Source organism: Aspergillus steynii, assembly GCF_002849105.1.
Source record: "Aspergillus steynii IBT 23096 chromosome Unknown P170scaffold_4, whole genome shotgun sequence".
In the NCBI taxonomy this organism is placed as follows: Eukaryota; Fungi; Ascomycota; class Eurotiomycetes; order Eurotiales; family Aspergillaceae; genus Aspergillus; species Aspergillus steynii.
Window position 1 is genome coordinate 1751444 of NW_020194401.1, and position 23089 is coordinate 1774532.

Here is a 23089-nt window from a genome sequence, read left to right on the forward strand (position 1 = left end):
GCTTGAGGGTGCTAGGATGCTGACATCATCGCACGTCTACGGGGAAGTCGAAGGGGAAAATGTCAATAAAAAATACAGAGGAACCAGGGGTTTGCTTTTTCATAGCTTCGTTATTGCGTTGTATTCTAAGGGGAGTCTAGCTCTCTAAACATGAATCTTTGCTTTCGCAGGTCAATTAAGCCCACCGAATATCAACGCCGGATCTATTAGGCCCATGCCACGTCTATTGCGTTTCTCATTGGTGCATTTACAGGTTCTTGATGACGGTCTCGGCGCTCGAGAACTATAGACAGGGTCAGCGATGGCCTTGGGTAGCAGCATCGAACATGTTGCAACTTACCTCAAGGTGGTTCTTAGCGGGCTCGAGAGCAGCGTAGGTGACCTTGCCGTGGTCAAGGACGATGGCGAAACGCTTGGTGCGGCCCTCCTCGTCAGCCCAGCCAATGCTCTTGGAGAACTTGGCATCGGGGTCGGACAGGAACAGCTGGGAGATGTTAGCGGATCTGGACTTTCGGACAGCTGGGTAGTGATTATTGAAGACTTACGATGTTGTCCTTGGCGTTGTTGGCCTTGCCCCAGGCGCTCATGACGTAGGCATCGTTGTAGGCAAGGACGGCAACGACGTCGACACCCTTCTCGCGGATCTCGGGGAGACGCTCAAGGTACTCGGGGACGTGGCGAGCAGAGCAGACGGGGGTGAAAGCACCGGGGAGGGCGAAGAGGATGACCTTCTTGTCGGCCCACTCCTTGGAGGCGTGGTAGTTGATGGGGATACCGCAAGAGGTGATTTCACTAGCCTCGTCGGTGTAGGGGATGTAACTGCAAGGGGCGGTGTCAGTGGACCGATCTCAGGAGGAATTGAGTCCCGCCAGGATAAGAAAAAGGGAATAAAGATGAGAGGGGAACATACGAGAAGGTAACGTCAGCGGGGAAGCTGTCACCGGCCTTGATTCCAGACATTTTGATGGGGTTGATTGGGAAGTGAGAGGGAAAGTGGTGATAGATGTAATGAGTAGGAAGAGATTGGTTAATTGCAGTGAAGAAGGGAAAGGGTGGGTAGGTTATATAGGTTTAGTCGAGTGGGTAAGGGGAGAGAGGAAAAGCGAGCGAGAGGGGCGCATGTGGCGGGAAATATATAACGACGGTTCCAGTCGGGAATTGCAGCTGGCCGACGCAGCGACGGGCCGCAGGAAAGGCCATAAGGTGATCCGAAGCAGAAGGATACCGAAACCTGTCGATTGCTTGGGAGTGCTGGTCGTGTATTATCAAGAAGACCGCCCGAGACTTGCGCAGGCCCCCACCAGTCATCGTCCACGGTTATCTATCTAGACCGCCCGCCTTGACAAATCTCTTTTTCCCCTTTCTTTTTTGCTTCTGACTAAAGAATCCTCCGTATGATGACTATTCAAAGAATCTGGCCAATCTGGGTCATCTCTTCCCTCGCTCTCTCCAGAGATACTCGTACCGCATCGCCCCTCCACGGATCGAACGCTCCTTCGGCCAGCAGCTGGTTGCCGCCCCAATGACGAGGGGGGTGGACCGAATAGGCCAATATCGGGCCAATGGCATCCACGTGCTGCAGCCGTTTGGAACGAAAGGCACCCACTGCTTTTCTCTTATCTAATAATTCTGCCATCTGGCGATAGAATGGGAATAATGAGGAATTGCTGAACTGTAAATGCCATTCTCCGATGCTAGACTGTTGCCAAGGCCGCCGGCTGAGCCAATTGGGCATTTAGAGCAAGATACATGGGTTAAGGTAGCATCCATACCCATGGACAAGTCTCCAGGCTAGATTGTCGGTCAATGCATGAGGACCAGGGGGGTCAAGAGGTGGAAAGCGAATCGACGTTGGTGGGCCTTACCGCCTTCCTCTCCTGGAGCTCTACCGGAGATGCGTGGCTGCCACGTGACTGCGCGCCGAGGTTGAACCGCGTGGATTTGGGCAATTCTCACTTTCTCGACTCCGGAGATGAATAATAACGAGAGACCGCATCGGCCTTGCCACTCGCAGCTTAGCGAGACCGTCGGGTCTGGATGCCGAGGCGATTACCGACAGCCATTCAGTAATCAGATAAGATTGGTCCCTGGTTTATTCATCATGACGGGCTCGGTCCTGCTGCACGCATTGGGGTGACTCCACTACGATTACAGATCATTGGGATTCTAGAAGGGAGCCGCCGTCTCTTCCCCGGAGATGACTCGGGGGAGCTGTGGCTTGGTTGATTTGGAATTATCATCAAAGTGGCTGTTTCTAGGCATCGACCGACCGGGGTTGTCTTCAAACAGAAGAGGGGAGACACAGGATGACATCACCGTCGCTTGGCCATGTACCTCTGATGCTTATTTCCAGGTCCTGGCAATGCACTGGTCAATGGGGTAACTGCCGCTGTAGACTGCCTAGAGATTGGTGGCATGTCTGGATGACACAGGTGGGATCCATCGATGTTCCTGCACTGGTTTACCTGTCGGCCCTGGACTGCTACATCATGTATTGTAGATGTGTCATATTGATTGAACTTGGCCCCCAACGAGAATCCAGACACGTGACAATGCGTCTATGACTCGAAACCCATGTGCTACTTCCTCCAAAAAAAAAAAGAGAGATCACGCCAGCGATCAAAATATACCGTTGCGATTAATATAAGACACGTCAATCGTCATGGCCGATGTCAAACCCCCCTTTACCGAGGAAACGGCAAGAAAGAAGGTCAAAGCCGCACAGAACCTGTGGAATACCCAGTAAGTACGAGAGCGGGGAGATTGTCTTCCCCTACGTATTTTTCTTGTCGTCCTCTCGCTTTTCCCTCATCACCAGCGAACCTCGACCATCAATTCCCAGCCCAGGTAGATGCTGGTATGAGGGGATGGCGGATCGAAGATGGAAGCATGAATGTTTCATCCCTTGCGTACAATTACCTCATGTCTTCCCAGTCCTGGCTCTCGACCCGGAGATTGCTCTCTCATATCCCGCTACCTGATGTCTCATCCTAAATTACTTGGTCCCTCGCAGTGTCGATGTTCATGCTGACCACATTTTCTGAAAAGAGATCCCGTCCGGGTGGCCCAGGCCTATACTGCCACCTGCATCTGGCGCAATCGCACCTCGTTCTTCTCTGGCACCGATGGAATTATCTCTTTCTTGACGGCCAAATGGAACCGCGAACAGAACTACAAGCTTCGCAAAGAGCTCTTTTCCTTCACCGATAACCGTATTGCCGTGCAATTCTGGTACGAGTTCCAAGACAAGGAAGACGGCCTGCGGTGGAAGCGGTGCTATGGACTTGAAGATTGGACCTTCGATCGGGAAACTGGGAAGATGTGTAAGCGGATGATGAGTGGGAATGACGTGGTGATCGGGCCTGATGGAAATGGTGAGGGCAGGTGGTTTGTGGACGGGGTTGATGTCGAGGAAGTGAAGATCGGAGATGAGCATTGGTAAGGGGTTGTCACGATATTAGTTGCCCTTTAGCCACTGTTGTCATGCGTATTTTTATTAAAGGCCAAGAAAAAATTGAGGCCGGTTCCACGTTGTCGACCTGCACGTTGTGCTCTCACGCTTGTATCTGCATGTAACTGGTAGACCGTGCCTTGCTTCGTATGCTGCACGATCCAATTTCGATTTCTGGTTCAAGGTTCTCGATACATCTGAAATTCATTCATCCATTGTAAGTTAAAAGGCGTAAAAGTCAATGACGACGTAAGAATGTACTAGACATAAAGTCAAACGAACTCACATTGGCCAAATGGCTCTCCCTAGATTCGGGATGCTGGGCATATCCATCCCTCTTTTCCGAACTTAAAACCGCCTTCCCGTATGAAGGGTCAAATGGCTGGAACGGAAATGTTGGCAGTCTGTGAATTAGTGGGTCTGCTTTTTGTAATGCGTGACAAGGTCTCCCTTTCTGGAGGGAAGGGAGGACGGAATGTCTGGACGTCAACGAGCTCGTGCAACTTCAAATTTTGACGAAAATTGAAGGATTGTGGATGAATATTGACTGGATACCATCGACCTGTCATTTCGAGATACTGAAGAGTATTATCTTCCTGACGACAGATCAGTTTGTGTATACTCTCATCAGCTTTATTTGCGTGGGGATACTCCAAGCCACCTACGGCCAACAGTATAGTCGTGTAATCAACAAGCAAGAAGCCAGAGACCCCTGGTAAATTCTGTTTAGTCCATAGCAAAGCACATTGTGGCATCGAGGTGGAGCGGAGCAGGGAGGAGGAATTCCTGGGGAGAGAAGAGGTGGTGGTGCCGGGGGGACCTGAGGAATCCAGACGAAACAAACAACCAAACACCCATTCCACACGGTGCGACCTCGCCATGGTATGTCCACATCCTGGCTAGTCGGCCAGCTCTGCTAGCGCGGGCTATTGTCGCCGTGTTTTGGAAGCATGCTTGCCAGCAATTAGCCTAGACATCCACGATTATCTGTTTTGACGCCCTCGTCGACCTCCCAGCATTCGATAAACACGGCCTGTCTATCATCACCATCCCATACTCGGTCGACATCATTTCCCCGCGTTAGCCAGTCAATCGCCAATCTTGCTTTTGTGGGGGAATCTACTAATTATCTAGGACTGAGAGGGTAGCAGAATTGGCGATTTCGTTTACCCTCCCCCCCCCTCCGGAAACAGCATTCGATCTTGTTCGTCCTGTGTAAACTTCACATCAGCCTGCATACAGATTGATCGATACCTTTTCATCGCATCCGGTGGTTTGAAGCGTGTGAGGCAAGCCCATCTCAACCCCTCAGAGGTTAGCATCCCCGGTGTTACAGGGCTCACACGGTCATCTAGCCGGAGATATCCTACCCTTTCTCAGAGCTTCAGCAAAAGCACATGCGGTGGTGCGACAATTGAAGTCTGTGACACGTTGGTCTGGGGTTACCTGGCAATGGACGAGAAGGATCCTCGTCCGAGCCCACCGATTATACGCGCACCTCTGACAGATGCCACGCGCAGAATAAACAACGGCGCCACCATCCGGAGTGAGCCAGAGGAACGAACAACAGAAGAGGTCCGCGCCGAGATATTGTCCGACCCAATGTCTATCGTGACCAGCCCACTGTCGACCAAAGGACATGTGGAAATCAATTGCATGTCGCCAGAAGCGAAGTCACAAGTCAACTCAAACCGCAACTCGACTCTTTCCGCGCACTCGCTACTTTCCAACAAGGGAAAACGCAAGACCCATGTCGGACCATGGCAGCTGGGAAGAACCCTTGGAAGGGGCTCCACAGGGCGTGTCAGGTTGGCAAAGCATGCTCTCACGGGACAGACAGCGGCGATTAAGATCGTATCGAAGAAGTCTGCTGCGATAGCTCAGAGTGAGAGTATTGCGGCGATGGACAAGAACATCGGTCATTATAGCGGGGGAACAGCTAGGCCAATGCCGTCCGGCATTGAACGAGAAGTGGTTATCATGAAGCTCATTGAACACCCCAACGTGATCAGTCTATACGATGTGTGGGAGAACAGGGGAGAATTGTGGGTAGTATACGGCGCTATCGTTTGGACAGTACTGACTTCTGGTCCCCAGGTATCTTGTGCTCGAATATGTCGAGGGCGGAGAGTTGTTCGATTACGTTTCAAACCATGGCCCGCTGCCGGAGGAGGAAGCAGTTCGGATCTTCCGACAGATTATCGCAGGTCTTGGACACTGCCACCGATTCCATATTTGTCACCGTGACCTGAAACCGGAGAACATATTGCTCGATGCGTGGCACAACGTGAAGCTTGCTGATTTCGGCATGGCTGCACTCCAACCCGCTGGCCACTGGTTGAACACATCCTGCGGAAGCCCACATTATGCGGCGCCTGAGATCATATACGGGCGAAGGTATCGTGGCGACAAGGCGGATATATGGAGCTGCGGCATCATCCTTTACGCGCTCTTGACGGGTTATCTACCATTCGACGGCGGTGATCTTCCTACAACGTTGCGATTGGTGAAAAAGGCAGAGTTCATGATTCCTCGCGAGCTCAGTTACGAGGCAACGGATCTAATTGAGCGTATTCTTCGAAAGAAGCCGGAGGATCGCGTCAACATGGAGCAGATTTTCATGCACCCTCTCTTGAAGAAGTACGAAAAATTTCACCAAGCAAGATCCAACCACTATTTGGGTCCTGCGCCGCCCATCTATGTACATGATTGTGGGCCACCAGTCCTTGCCAGACAGGACATTGATCTCGACCTCTTGAGGAATTTGCAAACACTTTGGCATGATGTGAAACCGGACGCTTTGATTCAAAGGCTTCTGGAGAACGAGTAAGCCATCAACAACAATCTGAGTTCGCTTTGCGCTGACACGATTTTCCAGGCCAACCCAGGAGCGGATGTTCTACAATGCATTGGTAAAATTCAGGAACGAGCAGCTGGAGAACTATCAAGGACAACCTCTTGAATATTCCGCTAGCGACTATCACCACATCTCACGGGGTCCAGCCCGCATTGGCAACAAACGTACAGGCTCTCGCAAGCGAAATCAAGTTCCAACTAGGGACAAGACAAATAGTCCTGCCAGAGAGCCGAAGTCGTGCGCAACGGTGGAAAGCTACGACCCATTCCGGTCTCCCAAGAATCGAATTTCAGATAAAGAGCCTCAGTTCGCTAGAGTGACGATTCATCGCAGAATTCCAGAAGAAATCCACAAAGAGCATTCGGCAGAGGTCGTCCAGGTGCCGAATTCTGTTCCAGATAGCGATCCTGGATATGAGGATTGTCCCCCCAGTTCTCCCTTTGCGGTGGTACGGAACAAGAAATCTAAAGTCAACTCTATGAAGTCATTTCAATCAAAAGCTTCATATAGCAGCTCTCGTCGACCCTTGAATGCCACTCCAACACCCCGTTCGGCCAGCTACAAACGAAACGTGTGCTTTCGTCATGGTCGATATCGCTCTCAGGGATCGATGTCTGCCAAAGCCAGCAATACACAAGTTAACGTCCCGACGATGAAGAAAGACGGCAGTGATAGTAGCTTTGAATATGAAGATGATGGCGACCCGTTCTCCGACAGATTCGGTAGCCCTGTGCTCCCTGCCCAGCCAACTGTTGTCCGAGGCAGTGGCATTACAGTTAAGAACTGCTCTCAGATGAGAAAGGTTCGAGAGTCTGACTTCATCTGGAAAGATGAAGCGAGGAAGGTTTCTCACGAGCTCGGTCAAATCTGCGAAGAGGCATTTAACGGCAGCTCTGTCTCTACCGGATGTACCACGAGTACATGCACAGACCCTGAAACTCCAGCAACGTCAGTCTCAATGGCTAGCCCCGAGGACTCATATCGTCAAATATCGACGGCAAAGTCCAAGAGAAGGTCCGGTTCCTCAACCCCCGGTGCCTCGCCAAGGTCCTATACAGTGGCTGAATTGGCCGAGACTCGCCGCAGATTAATCCAGCACTCTACCCATGACGGGGCTGAAGACGTCCCTGCATACCTCACAGCGGTGATCAGCCACCTCGATCGGTTGATCGAGCAAGACAAGCTTAGGCAGTCACCGAAACGGACCGGCTCTGGCCAAAACCCGCGTGTCTCCCAGGCGGACCAGCTCCCAAAACCTCCTCGTGAATCATCCTTTCTGCCGATTATATCGGAGGAAGCCAATGCACACACTGGACATCCTGCGAATACTAACGAAATACAGCAAGACCTGCCAGTTTCGCTGCGCTCGGGACCTGGTAGTCGCCCAACCAGCATCGTCAACGCCGGCAGAAGAACCATACGGATGGTTCCTCAGAGCTCTACACCGTCCATGGATAACAGCAATCCTCTAGACGTGAGAAAGCGACACCGCAATCGCGAAACGAACCTCGCAGACTCCCAACCATTAGTCGAAGACTACGAGGCACTTCCGGAAATCGAAAGCACGACAGGGACTAGATACGCTTCTGCCAGCTCTCGTGCGAGCCGCAACCCATGTGAACTGGCTCCCATTGCAGAAATCCCACCAAAGTCGCCCCGACGCAGTGCTCGTGGACCTGAGCCCAAGAAATGGTCATGGTTCCGCAATCGATCTCATACAAGCACCGAGACCGCAAAGATGCAAAATGAAGACAAGCCTCTGCAATCTAACGCTGCTGCTGTAGTGATACAGGAGGTCAATGAACCTGCACAACCTTCCCCAACTGAAGTTTCAACCCCTCCAAAAACCCAACCCCAGTCACCACCTAAACAGAAGCGTGGTTTTCTAAGCAAGCTCATGAAAAGAAAGCCGAGCAACACACCCGAAACTCAGCCAACAGGTCAGTCATCCCCAACCACTCACCGATCTACCAGCTCACACTTTTGTAGTAGAAACACCGCCCCCCGCAACAGATGACCCAGCGGAGAACAATCCTCTGCTGAGGCAACTCAGCTCAAACGAAACCCCCTTGGACACAGAAAGCGCCCAGAAGCCTCTCCCCCGGAAACCACGGGCCCCGAGAAGCCAGAACTGGTTCGCCCGCGTATTCCACTTCAAACCAGCCACCCGAGTCATCGCTCTGAATACCTCGAAGATCAAAGGCCGGAAAGAAGTCTACAAGATCCTCCGCGAATGGGAATGGAAACAGTACGGCCTGGAAGAAGTTTCCATGGACAAATCCAACAACATTATCCTAGGCCGCGTGGGCGAGGTAAACCGTAAGTGCCTTCTCATATCTTGACTCATGCTATCGTAACCCCAGCTTACCAATCCCCATCTAGTCCTCCGTCTCCGACCCGTCAAGTTCTCTGCGGAATTCTACACCATCCTCGAGCACGGACAACAGGCGAATCTGAGTCTCGTGCGCTTCAGGCAGGAGCGTGGAGCCGCTTCATCTTTCCAGAAGGTCGTGGACACCCTGCACTTGGTTATGAAGCAGCGCGGGATCCTCGTCGAAGACGCATTCCGAGCTAAAAAGATGACTCGAATCCTGGATGCGTTCCCGGACTCTTGATCTATCTCTCTACCCCCTTCCCCTGTCCTTTATTGCAACAGGCTTCGCTTTTTGCCGTTTTTTGTTCAATCGATCAGATCCCCAGATGCATGCCACTTTGGAGCGTATTTACGCGGTTTTGTTGATCTACCTAGTTACTCGTTTTTTGCATTTCAAATCATCGGTTCTCTGTTTTATTGCATTCTCTAAGCCTTTTTTTGTTCTCGCCTGTATTCAAAATCATGTCTTGTCTTGGCTTGTTTCGTTTCCTTTGGCTTGGTTTCTTTGCATTGAACATTTCTCTCTATTTTGCCTTGTCGCCTATCGTGTTCTCGTCATCCATTTTACCTATCTATCCCATCTAAACGGACCAGACGAGACACTCATCTTGAACTCTCTGTTTTCTCCGTTCTACCCGCTCTCTACACCGGTCCAACCCTATCACAATCTACTCCACCCCGACAAAAAGCCACAAGATGAGGAACGGGACGGGGCCAGCTCGTTCGAGCAAACAAGACTATCTCTCACTCAGGATATCCTATACTACTGGCGTCGTCTCGGGGATTGGAAATATCATTGGCCGGCCTTACCCTAACATACCTCGCCCGCGGACGCTGGTGCATTTACTTTACTTAGGTAGTTCAGATAGCAACTAGTAGGTAGATGAATTCTATTCCATTCTAGCTCTTCAATTCGAAGTATTGTGTCCCTTTATCATTCACTCTTCATTCCTACATCAACACAGCACCGCCTACGTGTGTCGCTAAGTCATATCAACCTCAAAACAAGTTAAGATGAAAAAGCAGCAGAGACCTGTCTATAAGACTTGAGCATCCTAGCCAATTATACCGCTCAATAGAGGAAAAGGTAGGTACTTGATTTAATATACTAGAGATATAGGAGAAAGAAAAAGAGGGTAACTCCTCAAAGTTATACTATTGAACAAAGCAAACAAGGCAAAGAGTATGCACAATGCAACGTGAGCAGAAAACCACCAAAAGAGAACGAAGCAAGCAAAACGGAGACAGCAAAAAGAAAAAAAACAGCTAAATTGCAGATCATGACACGATAGGACAATAGGATAACAATAATTGATCAGACAGCCTCCCAGAAACAGTTAAAAGGGAAAGGGAAAAACCAAGCAACAGTAGCAATGAAACCGCAAAGAAAGACAAAAAGACAAATCCTCCCTTTTGTTCGCAATGGCAGAGAATACTCAGATGAACATGCAAACGTGATTCGATCCAAAGAAACAAACAAACACACAAAGTAAACTAGAACGCAGAACAGAGAGCCTCCCGAAATGTATTCGAACACTTGGAAAAATGATATAACCACCGCCAATTGATCAAAAAGCCTCGCCGATGATTCCTCGAAGGGGGAAAAACAAACAGGGAAAAAAGGAAAAGAGCAAATGCGACAAGTTCCCACCTCGTGATGACTGACATAGAAAGGCACGCGTATCAAATGCATAAAATATTATCTTATCTCGGCAGTCGTGTACCCGAAAGATCACTCAATGAACTCGACAGGCTTTTGCAGCAAACAAGTGGCCGAGCATCTCGAATCCTGTCGACATGCCCACCAGCTTGACGGTGCGCGAGGTTCAAAACTGTCGATGCAGATGGACTCATTTTAACATCACAACCAAAAGATCTGTCAGGTCCGAACTGTCTGAGAAAAGAAGATTCGGAGGCTCGTGGTCGTTGAGACGGTCTGAAAAAGCAAATGCTAAGGTAGTCAAACCCGGCGTCAACACGGTAACAGAACGAATGTAAAGAGAACAAAAAGAAAAATTCGATTAGCGGGTTGCCCCAAATAGTTTATAAAGCCGTGATGTAAATTTCGGAAAGGGGAAGGTAGAGAGAACGTTAGAGTTGCGGTGGTTTTTGGGCTTTCGAAGTATCTCAGATGGACGGATACTGCGAAGGCGACAACTCGCATTCTCACATTAGATGATTCCATGTTCAGATCGTGCAGCTCATAACACTCTTGCTTCGCGTTTTCATGACATCATATCGATCGACATGGCGTCCTCGCTCCGTAGATTCCCTCTTTTTTTTTTTGGTATTTTTCCGCTCTCGATTTCATCTTTCCCGGGGTGATGTGATGTGTTGTAGCATCCAGGTAACATCATTCAGTCGAGTGTCAAAAAATCCCAAAAATTAAAACAAGCTTTCGTCTCAGGGTTTCGGTAGCGCTTTTCATTGACCCATGTTGCGATGCTGTTGCTGGAATTATTGCGCAGCTTTCGATTCTCGACCCATTTCCTGTCTTTTTTGAAAACTGTTTTTCGTTTTTCGTTTTTTTCTTTTGTCCATTGGACTTCTCACGACAGCAGACGTCACAGTTTCGCGCTACCAAGGGCACGCAAGGATGCTGCAAACGTCATAAGATAGTGTGGCCAGCACACAATGCCTTCCACCGTCAATCAACCACCAAATTAGACCAGCATTGCTCTTTCTCGTTTCCTGTTTACTTGGTATCTTCGTCCTCAAACACCCGCTCATATATTTGTCCGGAAGGGTTTTTTTTTCGGCCAGTATTCGCATCCAGCGTTGATAATTTATTGATTAATGTCCCCGGTTCAACGCATTGAGCATGCTACTGTCGGTACTGGAGCGGCCTTGGTCACCCGGATTGAGCATGTCACGAACATTGAGTCCTCCACGCGAGCTGGTCGGAGTAGATGCGGAAGGAGTAGCGCCTTGGCTAGGGTGCATTGGAGGGTATGGAGAACCGTGGGGGGAGGACGAATGGCGACTATCGTAAGGATACGCGGATTGGGGCGAAGGGCGACGATCGATTTGCGGAGGATAGTAGGGGCTTGGGGCGGTATGCGCCGAATACCCCGGATTGGACGTGACGGGCGTAACGGGAGCTAGGTTCGTGGGATCCGGGTATTCGTATCCAGAACCCGAACCGCGGCGACCAGGGGGTCTCTGATGAGTGAAAAGATGAGTACCAAGTTTAGCAATTGGGCAGAGAATGGAATACTTACGTGATCTTGAGGCACTGATGCAAGGGGTGGCGCGCCATATGGCTGTTGATACATTGCTTGCGGTGGCGGGAGGGTAGCATCGGGACCTGCTTGCGGCTGTTGTTGAGGCGGTAGAGGCTGACCGTGAGCACCGTAGAGCATCACGGGAGGCGCACCGGGGCGCCCCGGGGTCTGAGCGTTTCTCAAGTGAGGGTACGCGGCGTGTGCTGGAACAAATGCCTGTGCTTGCGAGGAGACGGGCGTGAACATGCACTCTTGATTGAACCGGATACAGTTACTGCATCGTCCATCTTGAGAGCTCTCGAAACCCGAGCATCGGATCTACCAGTTCCAGATAACCGTCAGTGTTTCAATGCCCTACCATGTTGTATTCTCCAATATCTTCGAGCCCGGCGACAACGTACCTTCCGTCTTCTACAGTAACGGCAGGCGATAGCCGTTCGCTGCCGAGGAGCGGCGGCCTGGTAGACAACTTGAGTATGGGTAGCAGGACCTTGAGCGTAGAGGTCCGGGGCACGATAAGGTCCAGCCTGAGGCGGCGGCGGCGGCAGACGGTAGGGATCGTGATGTAAACCAGCCTGTGGGACCTGGTGAATAGCAGCCATGGTTGTCGCAGGCGGATACTGCGCTTGGTGTGGTGAAGGGTATTCTGCGGCCGGGGGAGGATACGACGCGGGAGGGTACTGAAAAGTGCAAGATCACCGAGGTCAGTATAGAGTCCTAGACGGTAGGCAATGACAGAGGAAGACACAATTGATAAACAACGGGAAGGGGTACGGTGGAGCAAGGTGTTTCACGGCAGCGAAATGACGTCCGCGTCCGACACCTGAAATGGGAGGGGGGCAGAATGCCAGACGGCAGGACGACGAGGGAAGAGGGAAGAGGAGACAAGGCAGCAACGTGCAAAAAGACAAGAGACACATACAGGGTATTGCGAAGCCGGCGGATAGTGAGCGGAAGGGTTATCCTCAGGTTGACTAGTGTTCCACGGCGGAGGTGGATACTGACCCTGCCGGTTAGGGTCGTTGAAATCGTGGGGGTTGTTGGACATTTGTAGGCGAGAGAGCGACAGAGGCTGCTATTAATACGGAACGAGACGGGGGCAGAGAAAGGACGGATGCAGGATGATGTGAGTTGAGAGTCACGTCCCGCGGGTCTTCGGCCAAGGAGCAGGAGCAGCAGGGGTGTAGTCCGTGTATGTATAGATTCAAGGTACGCCTCGTTCGGGGCGGCCGTATGTATGGGGTGTATGCGTTGGTTTGGATTGGCGTGGTTTGGTTGGATGCAAATGGCTGAATGGGATTTTGGGGGGAAGAAGAAGGGTGTGGAAGAAACGAGGAACCCCGTCGTATGTAATCGGCGTATGTATGCGTAAGGCGTAAGGACGTATGTATCGGCCGGCTGTCCGTACGTTATGTGTAAGTAAGAGTGTAAGAGTGTAAGAGTGTAAGAGTGTAAGAGCGTAAAGTATGTAGGAAGAAAGCGTGGTGGGTGTTGTGTGTGCGCGTGTAAAGCGACCAGGATTGCGATGCGGAGTCCAAGCCGGTCAGAAAGTAGACCAAATCAGAAACAGTTCCAGCTCCCGTCGGGTGATGTGCAAGGCTAGCATAGCCTCGTGGTCACGCTGGAACCAGACGGGGAAAGGTGAGAGCGTCAGGAAGTGGGAATGGATAAAAAAAATGGGGGATGGCAAAATTAAAAAAAAAATCAAAAAGTGACAAGGATCTAGTCCGCAGAAGGAAGAGGTGACCGAAGGGTGAGAGGGAAAAAATGACCAGGGGGGCAGAAGAGGCGGTGGAGAGTGAAGGCGAAGATGTCGAGGTGGTCAATTTAGTAAGGTGAAGGTGTCAGGGAAGAATACCTTGCGAAGGGGGTTGGCCTGAGAAAGGAAAAAAAAAAAAAAAAAAAAAAAAAAAAAGACAGAGAGATAAAATAAAATAAAATAAAATAAATGGGGGTGGAAAAAAAGAAAAAGAAAAAAGGCAATTGGTAATAGGCAAATTTATTTTTTTTTTCTTAAAAAAAGAAGAAAAAAAAAAAAAAAGAGCCTCGGGGGTTTCAGTTATGACGTGAGCGTCAAACACTCTTCTCGACGAGAGCCCTCAAGGTGCGAATGAGGGTAGAAGAGGTGACGAGTGGGTTCGAACAGGCCAACGGAAGGAGGAGAATAAAGCGGAATTGGAAAAAGCAAAGAAAAATTTCTGTCGGGCAGGAGTATGTAGGTACTACTCAAGTGGTGGGAGTCAGCAAGCAAAAGGAATAAGGCCTGGCAGTAGCGCGATGCACAAGTGTCAGTATAGGATCAAACGAAACCAGCGCCGTGAAGATTGCAAGGTCAAGCCGTCAGCGGAACCGTAAGAATCTTGCAATTGCGATCCTGGCTCTTTTTTCTTTTCTTTTTCCTTTTCTTCTTTGCCTTCCCCTTCGTGTCAGGATGAAAAAAGAAAAAAGGAAAAAGAAAAGAAAAGAAAAAGATGCTAGGGAAAAATACAAATGGATTCTGCAGACGCCCATGGAAATGTGAATCAATTGACAACCGTACCTTGAGATCGCAGGAGAGTTCGGGTTCGGGTGACACAAGGAATGAATAGAATCAAGTGAAGGGATCGGATCCGACGATGATAAGACGAAGGAATTGGAGAGATTTTCTTATACTGAAAACGTGAAGAATGGAGGCCCCAAAATAGAAGAAAGAAGGAGAGAGAAGGAAGGAAGGGGGAGAAGGATTAGGACGAAATCAAACAAATTTGTTCCCTTGGATGGTTCGGAAGCAGGTAAGGAACGAGAACGGATCTATTTGGTCACTACCTTACTGTTAATTTTCTCCCTATCTTCGCGAGAAAAAAAAAATAGAAAAAAAAAATCGCCCTTCCTGCGCACTTTCAACAACCTAAGAACCGCTCTCTCCGCTCCTTGCAACCTGCTTCCTACCTAGTTTCAATTGTCAAACCCCCCATATGCCGAATGAAATCAACCATGCGAAGAGATTCCAAACGACGGTTAGTTGGTATGGGTCGCCGACTCGCCGGTCCGTCCGAGAGGCAAAAAAAAAAAAAAAAAAAAAAAAAAAAAAAAAAAACGGTTGGGTCAAGCGCATCCAGAGGACCAGAAGACACGAGACGCAGGGCGAGTGCCCCCGGTTGGCGGAAAGCGGAAAGGCGGGAAGGGCAGATTCGCAGATGGAGATCTCAAGGGATGGCAATTCTTTGGGTCAACTGGGTCAAACTGGGTACTGGTGGAAGCTGCGTTCCATGGATGAGTGGTGGTTTTTCTTTTTCTTTTTTTTTTCTATCTTTTTTATCCCTGAAAAGGACGAATGGAAGGGTAGAATTTAAGAACGAGCAGACAGCCAAAAAAGAAAAAAAAAAAATGATTACGGAGTCCAATAACTGTTAATTAATTCTAGGTACGGGAACCAGTATGCTATTCAGGCAGAACGAAAGACCATTGGTTTACGACGGGGTAGGAGGGAAATCAACCACGCGGGCGATTAATTTCTCGACCGAAAATAGTAAGGGGATTGGTCCCAGATTTCATCGACAGGCGATTGTCGGGCAGAAGGGAGCGAACAGAGTGGATTATCGGCAGCGGTCTAGCAGGGACGGAGGGCAAGACGAGGAGGGGAGATGGCCCAGTGGAGGGCAACTAGAACAAGAGAGAAAAAAGGCGGTCATGGAAAGAAACTTAACTATACGGAGTAGAAGAACGGTCCGCAGACGGAGTGGGGACGCGCTAACGGCCCATAGATATGGATGGGCTAGAGTAAGACGCAGCTAAAGCATTCATGGTTCCATGGGGATCACCTGAATCGCCGAGAGGGCCTCGGGTTGGGCGTTTGGCAGGCCCCGGCGACCGCTCGAGCAGCGACTACTGTCGAGTCTAGAGCCCGAAGAGGGGCGTAAGTTTGCGAAAAGGCGCAAGTGACGACTGATGACGGAGGGGAGGGGACGCCGGGACGGGTAAAGGCGCCGTGACGGAACTCCACCGACCGCTCCAACTCCTTCCGTCTCCAGTTGGTTTCCTTAGCGCTCGGGAGGTACGGACTACGGACTGGACGTATTATTCTTTGCGTCCCTACCTTAGGTACTCTCCTCGGTCGCTGCTGACGGGGGACCTTCGTTTCTTTTATTCTCACCGCAGTCCTCGGCTGCTGAACACTGAACACTTTCCGCAGGCTCTTCTCCCGCCGAAGAATGACTTCAATAACGCAGTATTGCTCGGTAAGATATGTACCAAGTCACAATACGAGTAATTCACATCAATGCGCACCGATATTACTAACACATACCACCCACTGGGGTATATGCAAAGTAAACTGACCTTAGCATTGAATCATCGCAGAGAAAATTCATCGACCAAATGGTTTAAAGAACAGAAAATAAAAAAAATAAACCAGCAAAGGCCAAGGCAACAGAATGTCTCATCTGACCATGGCTGAACGGCATCGACTAACCCAACTAACCCGGTTTCAGCTCCTAGACCGATAGACGGTGCTTTGGCCTGGTACCTAGATAGCACCTGCATGACTAGGGAGGATTTAGACGGACTTTCAAGAATAGCTCCGTGCGGGCAAGAATAATTCCTGCCAACTATAATATGAATTTTAATATGCGTACGAACCGCTGATACAGCTGCAGGTCACTGGCAACCTGGAGCGGTACTCTGATGTACCATCCAACCTGCCAACCTACTACCTATTCGAGTCGCCCCTACATATCCCGTGTGATTCGGTTGAACAGGATGCATGGATCACCTCAATCCTGCAAATCTGTTGTTACTTCTACACGTCTAAGCCTCGGTGAAAGAGGTGGAGAGAGAGCGAGCGCGAGAGAATCAATGAATTAATTAAAAGAGAAAAAATAATAAATAAACAAAAGACGCGGCAGCATCGCTAAATCCCCCCATGATTGGATACCAAAGGATACGCCGCGATACCAATCCCAAGCCTCCTTGGAAACTCCGTGTGTACTCCGTGCGATGGTGGTGAACCAAGGTTCAATTCGGGGAGAAGCGACCTACATCCTGGGGGGTCCACCCGGGTAATGCCCGAGTCCTAAGAAGGAAGAGGGGCTGACGGGCCGTCGATGGCCAAAAAAGCAGTGATTAAAGCCCTACTTTGCCTCGACTAGGCAGGCATGTATGTACTGGTTGCAGCTGCAGAAGATTAATCATCTCTTCTGCCCCCATCCCATCCCATCCCATCCCATCCCATCCCCCCTCGCGTATCTATCATCATCATCAGTCGATAAGGGAACTGATCCATCCGGGTTACACTACCGGCTGACAGCCCCCCCTTCTTCCATGCGCGCGCACCGGGCACAAGGGGAAGGGAAAAAATCACATTAACTAATCGTGGGGAATTGTAGGTGATTGAACGACCCAGCCCCCAATTTATGTGCCCACTACTCCGTAATTTTCTGACTCCGTGTCCTTTGTCCTACCCGTTTCTAGAATATACCGGTCTCGTGTCTCTTGCTAGGCCACGCACTAGGAATTAAGGGTACCAAAGAATTAACTCGACCAATGGACACGGAATGAGAAATCCTTCGCCTGAGAACCCCTCTTGCCTTTTTCAATCATTTTTATTCTCATTATTCTTCTTGTCGTCCCGGTCAGACAAAGCTAGTCATTTACTGGGGGGGGGGGCTTTTTGGCTCCATCACCCGTATACTCCGTACAGAGCGGCCATCTGAACCATGGAACATGCGGTTCTTAGTGTACCACACCTCGGGAGCAACGCATGTGGCCTTTTTTGATTTTCTTTTTTTTTTTTCTTTACGCCGTCTGTCTCACTCCTTCTACTCCGTAATATCGGGGCGTTTTAATCCAGGCTGGGTATTCTTCACGAAAAAAAAAAATAAAAATAAAAATAAAATAAAATTAATTCTCCAGCTTACGGAGTAGATTGTTCCTTAATTCTACTACAGAATACCTACTCCGCAGTAACTAGCTCCATAATCACACACGGAGCGTCGGTTATCTACCTACTCCGTACGAAGCACCTCTAGCGTTTGTTTTCGATGCTGCTAAACCTCCTTACATAGTAGTTGACTGTGCCTGATCCGATGACCCAGCAAAAGGTGGCGGGAAGAAACGAAACATCACAGAGTAAAAAATAAAAATCCCAGGCGTGCCTGCCAACAAACAACCCCCAGCCCTACCTAGCTATCTATAGGGCAGAAGTCGTCGCATGCCAGGACTTTTCTGCTCAACCCTTACTTTATTTACTTGTTTACTGCCAGGTTCCAACCACCTGATCTCTGACGAACGGGACACCACAGCATAGGTTCCCGGTGCCTAGCTTGTACACCCTAGGTACGGTACAACGAGCGGTGCGTCACGCAGTAGCTCTCCCGCGTGCATGCAGCGGCTCCCGTGCTATGACCAAACCAAACCGCTCCCATCAAACATACATACAGGTGCTGGTGCTTATCAAATAGGGTATTGGACGCCGAAACCGTCGCGTCAGAATCAGATGGTCCCCGATGCGTGGTCTGGTCTGGTCAGGTCAGGGCCAAGCGACGAAGTAAGTATAAACAAAGACAAACAGCCCTATCCTGATTGACGACCGAACGCTTTGGAATGTTTGCTTTATTCTCACGTTGTCCTATCCCGTCCCTCCGTTCCTTTTCCCGTGCAAAATATGTAAATTATAGCGTAGTGCTTCAGATCTATGTACTTCCTGTCTTCTTTTGTCTTGTTCTGGTCTCGATCAACCACCACCGACCCTCCATCCCCCTTTCCCCTCCCCCTGCAATCCCCCTCTCACTTTCTCCCCGGTGATACCTGCAGAGCACATCATGCTGCTGCTCCCCTTGCGTCCTGAGCAATCGGGGGGTTCTGCAGCGAACGGCCCAGTCCGTAAGCCAGGGCTGCAAGGGCGGCCGACGGCATGTTGCGCCGTACCTTTTTCGCTCCCCTTCCTCACAAATCCGAGGCAAAGGCACCGAGGAAAGGAATGCTTCTAGTTTCTCGTCTCCGGGCTAGTCTCGTCTCCGGCGCCGCATCGCCCATTCCGTGAGTTGAATCCCGAAACTTCAAATAACGACACGATCGGGGTTTGAGTGGCGGTCCATAATATGTATGTATGTACTAAAGTATGCGTAGGCGTTATTCCAAATACCGTCGCAAAGGGATAGCATGCATACATACGTGTCTAAAGTACGCCGTTCTTGCTCAGATCAAGATGCCAGATCATCCCGATCGTCTGCAGAATGTGCCTTGTTTTAATGGCTGGAATGTTACTTACGAAGCTGGGACTTTTTGAAGGCTACGGTACCCATATTCGGGGGTTTATGCTCATTTTTGCCAATTTTTTGATTGGCAGGGGGAGAAGTACTGCAACCGGACTCTTGGAGTACCTATCCGTATCGGCACGTACAACCCGATCGGAATGCGGTTTGCAGGAAATACGCTTCCGGAAGAGCGGGTGGAACTGACGCTTTATCGCGGAGGCGCGATTACCGATCGTCAGCGATCACGCGTCCATGAACTCTGATCCGGTTTCTCTCGTGCATAGTTATGAGAAGTAAAATAATTTAGAAAGGGGAACGCCGAATAAAGCCTTTGCAGCACCGCGGAAGCGTCCGAGGCAGACTTATTATGTATGCTTGAAGGCTACAGCGATAAGGATGCACATATTTTGTCGTTAGACCGGGGAGCTATGTCATCATAAGCGTCACGGGATCGAGGAGATGCGGTTGCGATTCGTGGATGACGATCCGGATCGGGTTGACGCTGAATTTCCGGTCGTTCCGCCCTTACATTAGGTAGGGTTATAAAATGGAATACGACCCCCTCGAGTATAGTATTTGGAGGGTGGTAGTGGTGGGAGAGGATCCTATGCGTGAAGACATACTCGGTACGCCGTAGAGAATGCCACTGCCTGGGCAAGGTCCGCGGAAGAAAAGCAGAGAACAAAAAAAAAAAAAAAAAAAAAAAAAAAAACACCCCCGCCTAGGACGAAAAGTGGATGACGATGCAAGTCAGGTCCAGAAAGTTAAGCGACAGCCGCGGCGCCCTCCTATTAGTGCATGGCAAATCCGGATCCTCAACTCGGGTTAGGTCCAGCAGGGAAAGGAGCGCTCCGAACCGTAGTCGCACGGCAGTTAATTGGTGCCATTGCTGTACATCCATGGGGCCGGTTCAGGTTTCAAGAACGGTGAGGTAGGCTGTGACTCCTGTACCAGGTTTCCTCGTTCGGTGGATGCTCGGTTCCGATGGTACACCGCGGTGAGCCGTAACACTCCGTTGGGAGAGGTGCCATTGGATCGGCGGGGCCCGTCCTTCCACTGTTCCATGGAACTGGAAGACGAGCAGTGCTGGATGTGGAAGGTATGAAAAGGTCAGCTCCTGGGGCCATCCACACCTACGCTTTCGAATTAAAGTGGCGATGGAGGAGTTGCTAATTCGGTGGGTTCTGAGTGGGTGCGAGTCATCCTTAGGCCCCGAGGGCCATTGGGGGTGGCAGGCTGGGAATCAGGCGGTGAGCAGCCCAAATTCCCAACCGGTCCTAGCAAAGGACGCTTATCGTCATGGTGGGGGACGCTTCAGCTGAACCCGGACGAAACCAGATCTTTCCTTTTGCATTGGATGCTGTGGTGCTTTGATGCTCGGGATATCCCTCGGTAGATCGATACCACCCCGTACGGAGACGCAGTGCTGCTGTCTTTTCCCCTCGTACAGCGTAGCGTACACCCCGTAATGGTCCGAGCTCCCTGGTCGACGCGGTTTTACCAGTGTGACCAAAGGATGCCAGGCGCCTCATCCTTGTACTGTAATCAGGTCGCTATTCCAATATTATTTAGTATATCGGAAACGTCCTGTTAGAACTTTAGGCATCAGGCCAAACTAACACGGACCACCAAAACACGGACTCCGCAGCCGAATAACGCTCAGCCACCTTGAATACGCTGTATGTGAACGATGAAGGACAGCTTTCTTTTCTTTTCTTTGGTTTTTTTTTTTGTTTCTTTTCTTTTGTTCCCCCTTTGGTTGCTCGGGACGAAAGAAAAAAAAAAAAAGTAAAAGGAACGAGGGACTCCCTCATTGGAGGGCTCTAGGTTTCCCGATGCTACAGCCCTGGGACGGCACCCGGTGCGATCGGGGCACATTCAAGGAAAGTTGCATTAGCGTACCTTGGCCCAATGTCTCGAGCAAAACAGAAGAGCGATGAGAAGGGATGGGCGAGGCCGCCAACGTCTGTCGGAAAGTAATTGACCAGAGTCCAAGAACCCGGAATCGTTTGCGGGGTCTGCTGACATGTCCGCCAATCAAGCGGATGCGAACCTGGCTATGATCCCTGCCGTGTGCGTAATATCCAGTCACTCCGTCCGACAAGACATCCACTGGCACATGGGAATGACATGGAAGCTAGACTCTAGTCCTTCATGGGTTCGGCCTAGTGGAAGTTTCGAGGGGCCAGCAAGCAATGGCGATTTGCTGCCAGCCCGTCACAGCCATCATCCCAACACCCACTGGTGAGAAACAAGTTCGCGCTTCCTGCAACCTAATCACATTCGTCAAAGAAGGGTCTGCGAAAGAGAGGCCGAGACAGATGTTATTTCTCCGTTCGCCACCCTCCATGACGGACTCGTTTCTCTGGACCATCATATATCGTGAGGGGTGGTCGCCGTTAGAGAGGTAGCTTTGCAGTAGTTCGTCCTGGTATCGACCATGTAATAGGACGACGACGGTGGATGACTGACATCGTGTGACTCGGCTCGTCTTGGGGCAAGAAAACCATCCCATCTTCTTTCCTTGTTTCACATATCGGATCGAGCCTGCCTAACGTGGCTCCCCGTCTCGCTCGGTTCCCTGGGGGAAATACGGGATCATATCAGAATCGATTGGTCCGATTCAAATGTCCAAGGGAGATGTGCACAAAGACTGCGAAAGAGAGCGAAAGAAAGAAAAACGAGGGCCTCCTATTCGCAACCCGACCAAGGTCACACTCAGCAATCTAAATAAGTTCGGAAATCCACGGTCGCAAACGGGCCACCGACCGGGATAGAGTTGTGATTCGGACGCAGGTGCAGGACGTCAAGGATGTTTGGGCAACCAGCGCAAATCCCATCCTCGCTCGCTAATCGTCTCCTGGACATGTCCACGACGGGCCGCCCCGACTCCCGCCGATCTTATGCATGAAGCGTAGTGTGGCATGCCATCGACCACCGGTCAAGACTCAATCATACTAATTTCTTATCCAGGATTGCTGACAACCAGGCTCGGAGGCCTGTTCGCCTCTTGCTGTGGCCGGCCTCATCGCCCTAGCGCATCCTTTCGCCGTTATTCATATGTGGTCTCGCTTATTCTTGTCTCGTCCATCCCCATGATCATCGCTCAGCTGCGCACTCGTGACCGGGGAGCCTCATGCCAAGCTGTCTTCACCATCCACGCTTATGCCCTTTCCCCTCTTTTCCCTTTCTCCTCAGCTGTCACGTTGATCGTTCGGAATGCTGAGTTGCGTCAACGGGCGCCCCCTCCTTTCTGCTACAATCCACGCAAGGGGATATCCTCGATGGTAGGAGCAACACAATCGAGACAACTCCCCCTGACTCTCGGTGCGACATACAGCAGAGGCCGGGATACCTGCTGCAAGCACTCTGGCGCTTTCACATATGGCGTCTCACAGGATTGACAATCACAGCCAGCCTCACTTATATCATGAACGACTTAAGGCGAAGGGGGTGGTCTGGGCTGGTTACCGGCCGAGCATACCTTAGCATCCTGGAGGAATCTTTCGAGACCGTACGGTAAGAAACGGGACGAACGGTAAATACCAGGTATTACCAATTGGTACATTACACCACTCAGCTCTTGTCCTTTCTTGGGTTTTTTTTTAGGCTTTCCTTGTGATTACCCTTTTGTTTGATTTGATTTTATTCTAATTGATTTTATTTTTTTTTCTCGCCCCCTTTCTTTGCCACGTTTTTTTCGATCCTACTAATCGGCTCGATGCATTGCCGTCCGCGTCTTTCCGTTGCCGCCAGAACCCACAACGCAGGTGATTGTGGACTGGTTCTTTTTTTTGTTCTTTTTTCCTGACGGGGTGTGTCTTTTTATTTTCATTTTCGTTTCCATTTTATTTGTTTTATTTTTCATTCCCCTTCCTCAGCTCCGTCTCTCCGGGTCTCCAGAATCCCGTGCTCCACTCGCCAGCCAAACGTCGAGTCGCCGCCCTTTGG

The 23089-nt window shown here is 50.4% G+C and overlaps 4 protein-coding genes across 4 annotated transcripts; 2 read left to right on the plus strand and 2 right to left on the minus strand.

The window, feature by feature from the left end:
- Window positions 1-110: 110 nt before the first annotated feature.
- P170DRAFT_177450 (peroxiredoxin family protein) lies at window positions 111-1367 on the minus strand. The gene is made up of 4 exons (XM_024842645.1): window positions 911-1367; window positions 546-819; window positions 341-484; window positions 111-283 (listed from the first exon to the last, which is right to left on the minus strand). The coding sequence occupies exons 1-4, from the start codon at window positions 958-960 to the stop codon at window positions 248-250; spliced, it is 504 nt and encodes a 167-aa protein (XP_024704504.1). The 5' UTR covers window positions 961-1367; the 3' UTR covers window positions 111-247.
- Window positions 1368-2662: 1295 nt separating this feature from the next.
- P170DRAFT_357136 (nuclear transport factor 2 family protein) lies at window positions 2663-3442 on the plus strand (the record flags this gene model as incomplete). The annotated part of the gene is made up of 2 exons (XM_024844198.1): window positions 2663-2742; window positions 3049-3442. The coding sequence occupies 2 exons, from the start codon at window positions 2663-2665 to the stop codon at window positions 3440-3442; spliced, it is 474 nt and encodes a 157-aa protein (XP_024704505.1).
- A 1461-nt stretch (window positions 3443-4903) lies between these two features.
- On the plus strand, window positions 4904-8977 carry P170DRAFT_494943 (putative serine/threonine protein kinase; the record flags this gene model as incomplete). Its single annotated transcript, XM_024854077.1, has 5 exons — window positions 4904-5496; window positions 5549-6277; window positions 6330-8248; window positions 8322-8627; window positions 8691-8977. The coding sequence occupies 5 exons, from the start codon at window positions 4904-4906 to the stop codon at window positions 8921-8923; spliced, it is 3780 nt and encodes a 1259-aa protein (XP_024704506.1). The 3' UTR covers window positions 8924-8977.
- A 2498-nt stretch (window positions 8978-11475) lies between these two features.
- On the minus strand, window positions 11476-12508 carry P170DRAFT_356520 (uncharacterized protein; the record flags this gene model as incomplete). Its single annotated transcript, XM_024844155.1, has 3 exons — window positions 11476-11898; window positions 11919-12224; window positions 12308-12508. The coding sequence occupies 3 exons, from the start codon at window positions 12506-12508 to the stop codon at window positions 11476-11478; spliced, it is 930 nt and encodes a 309-aa protein (XP_024704507.1).
- Window positions 12509-23089: the final 10581 nt, after the last annotated feature.

Coding starts and splice junctions, on each gene's coding strand:
- P170DRAFT_177450 (XM_024842645.1), bottom strand. CDS start 960: ATGTCTGGAATCAAGGCCGGTGACAGCTTCCCCGCTGACGTTACCTTC. Junction 820..910: donor CCCGCTGACGTTACCTTCTC/GTATGTTCCCCT, acceptor CGCCCCTTGCAG/TTACATCCCCTACACCGACG. Junction 284..340: donor CCGCTAAGAACCACCTTGAG/GTAAGTTGCAAC, acceptor CCCTGTCTATAG/TTCTCGAGCGCCGAGACCGT.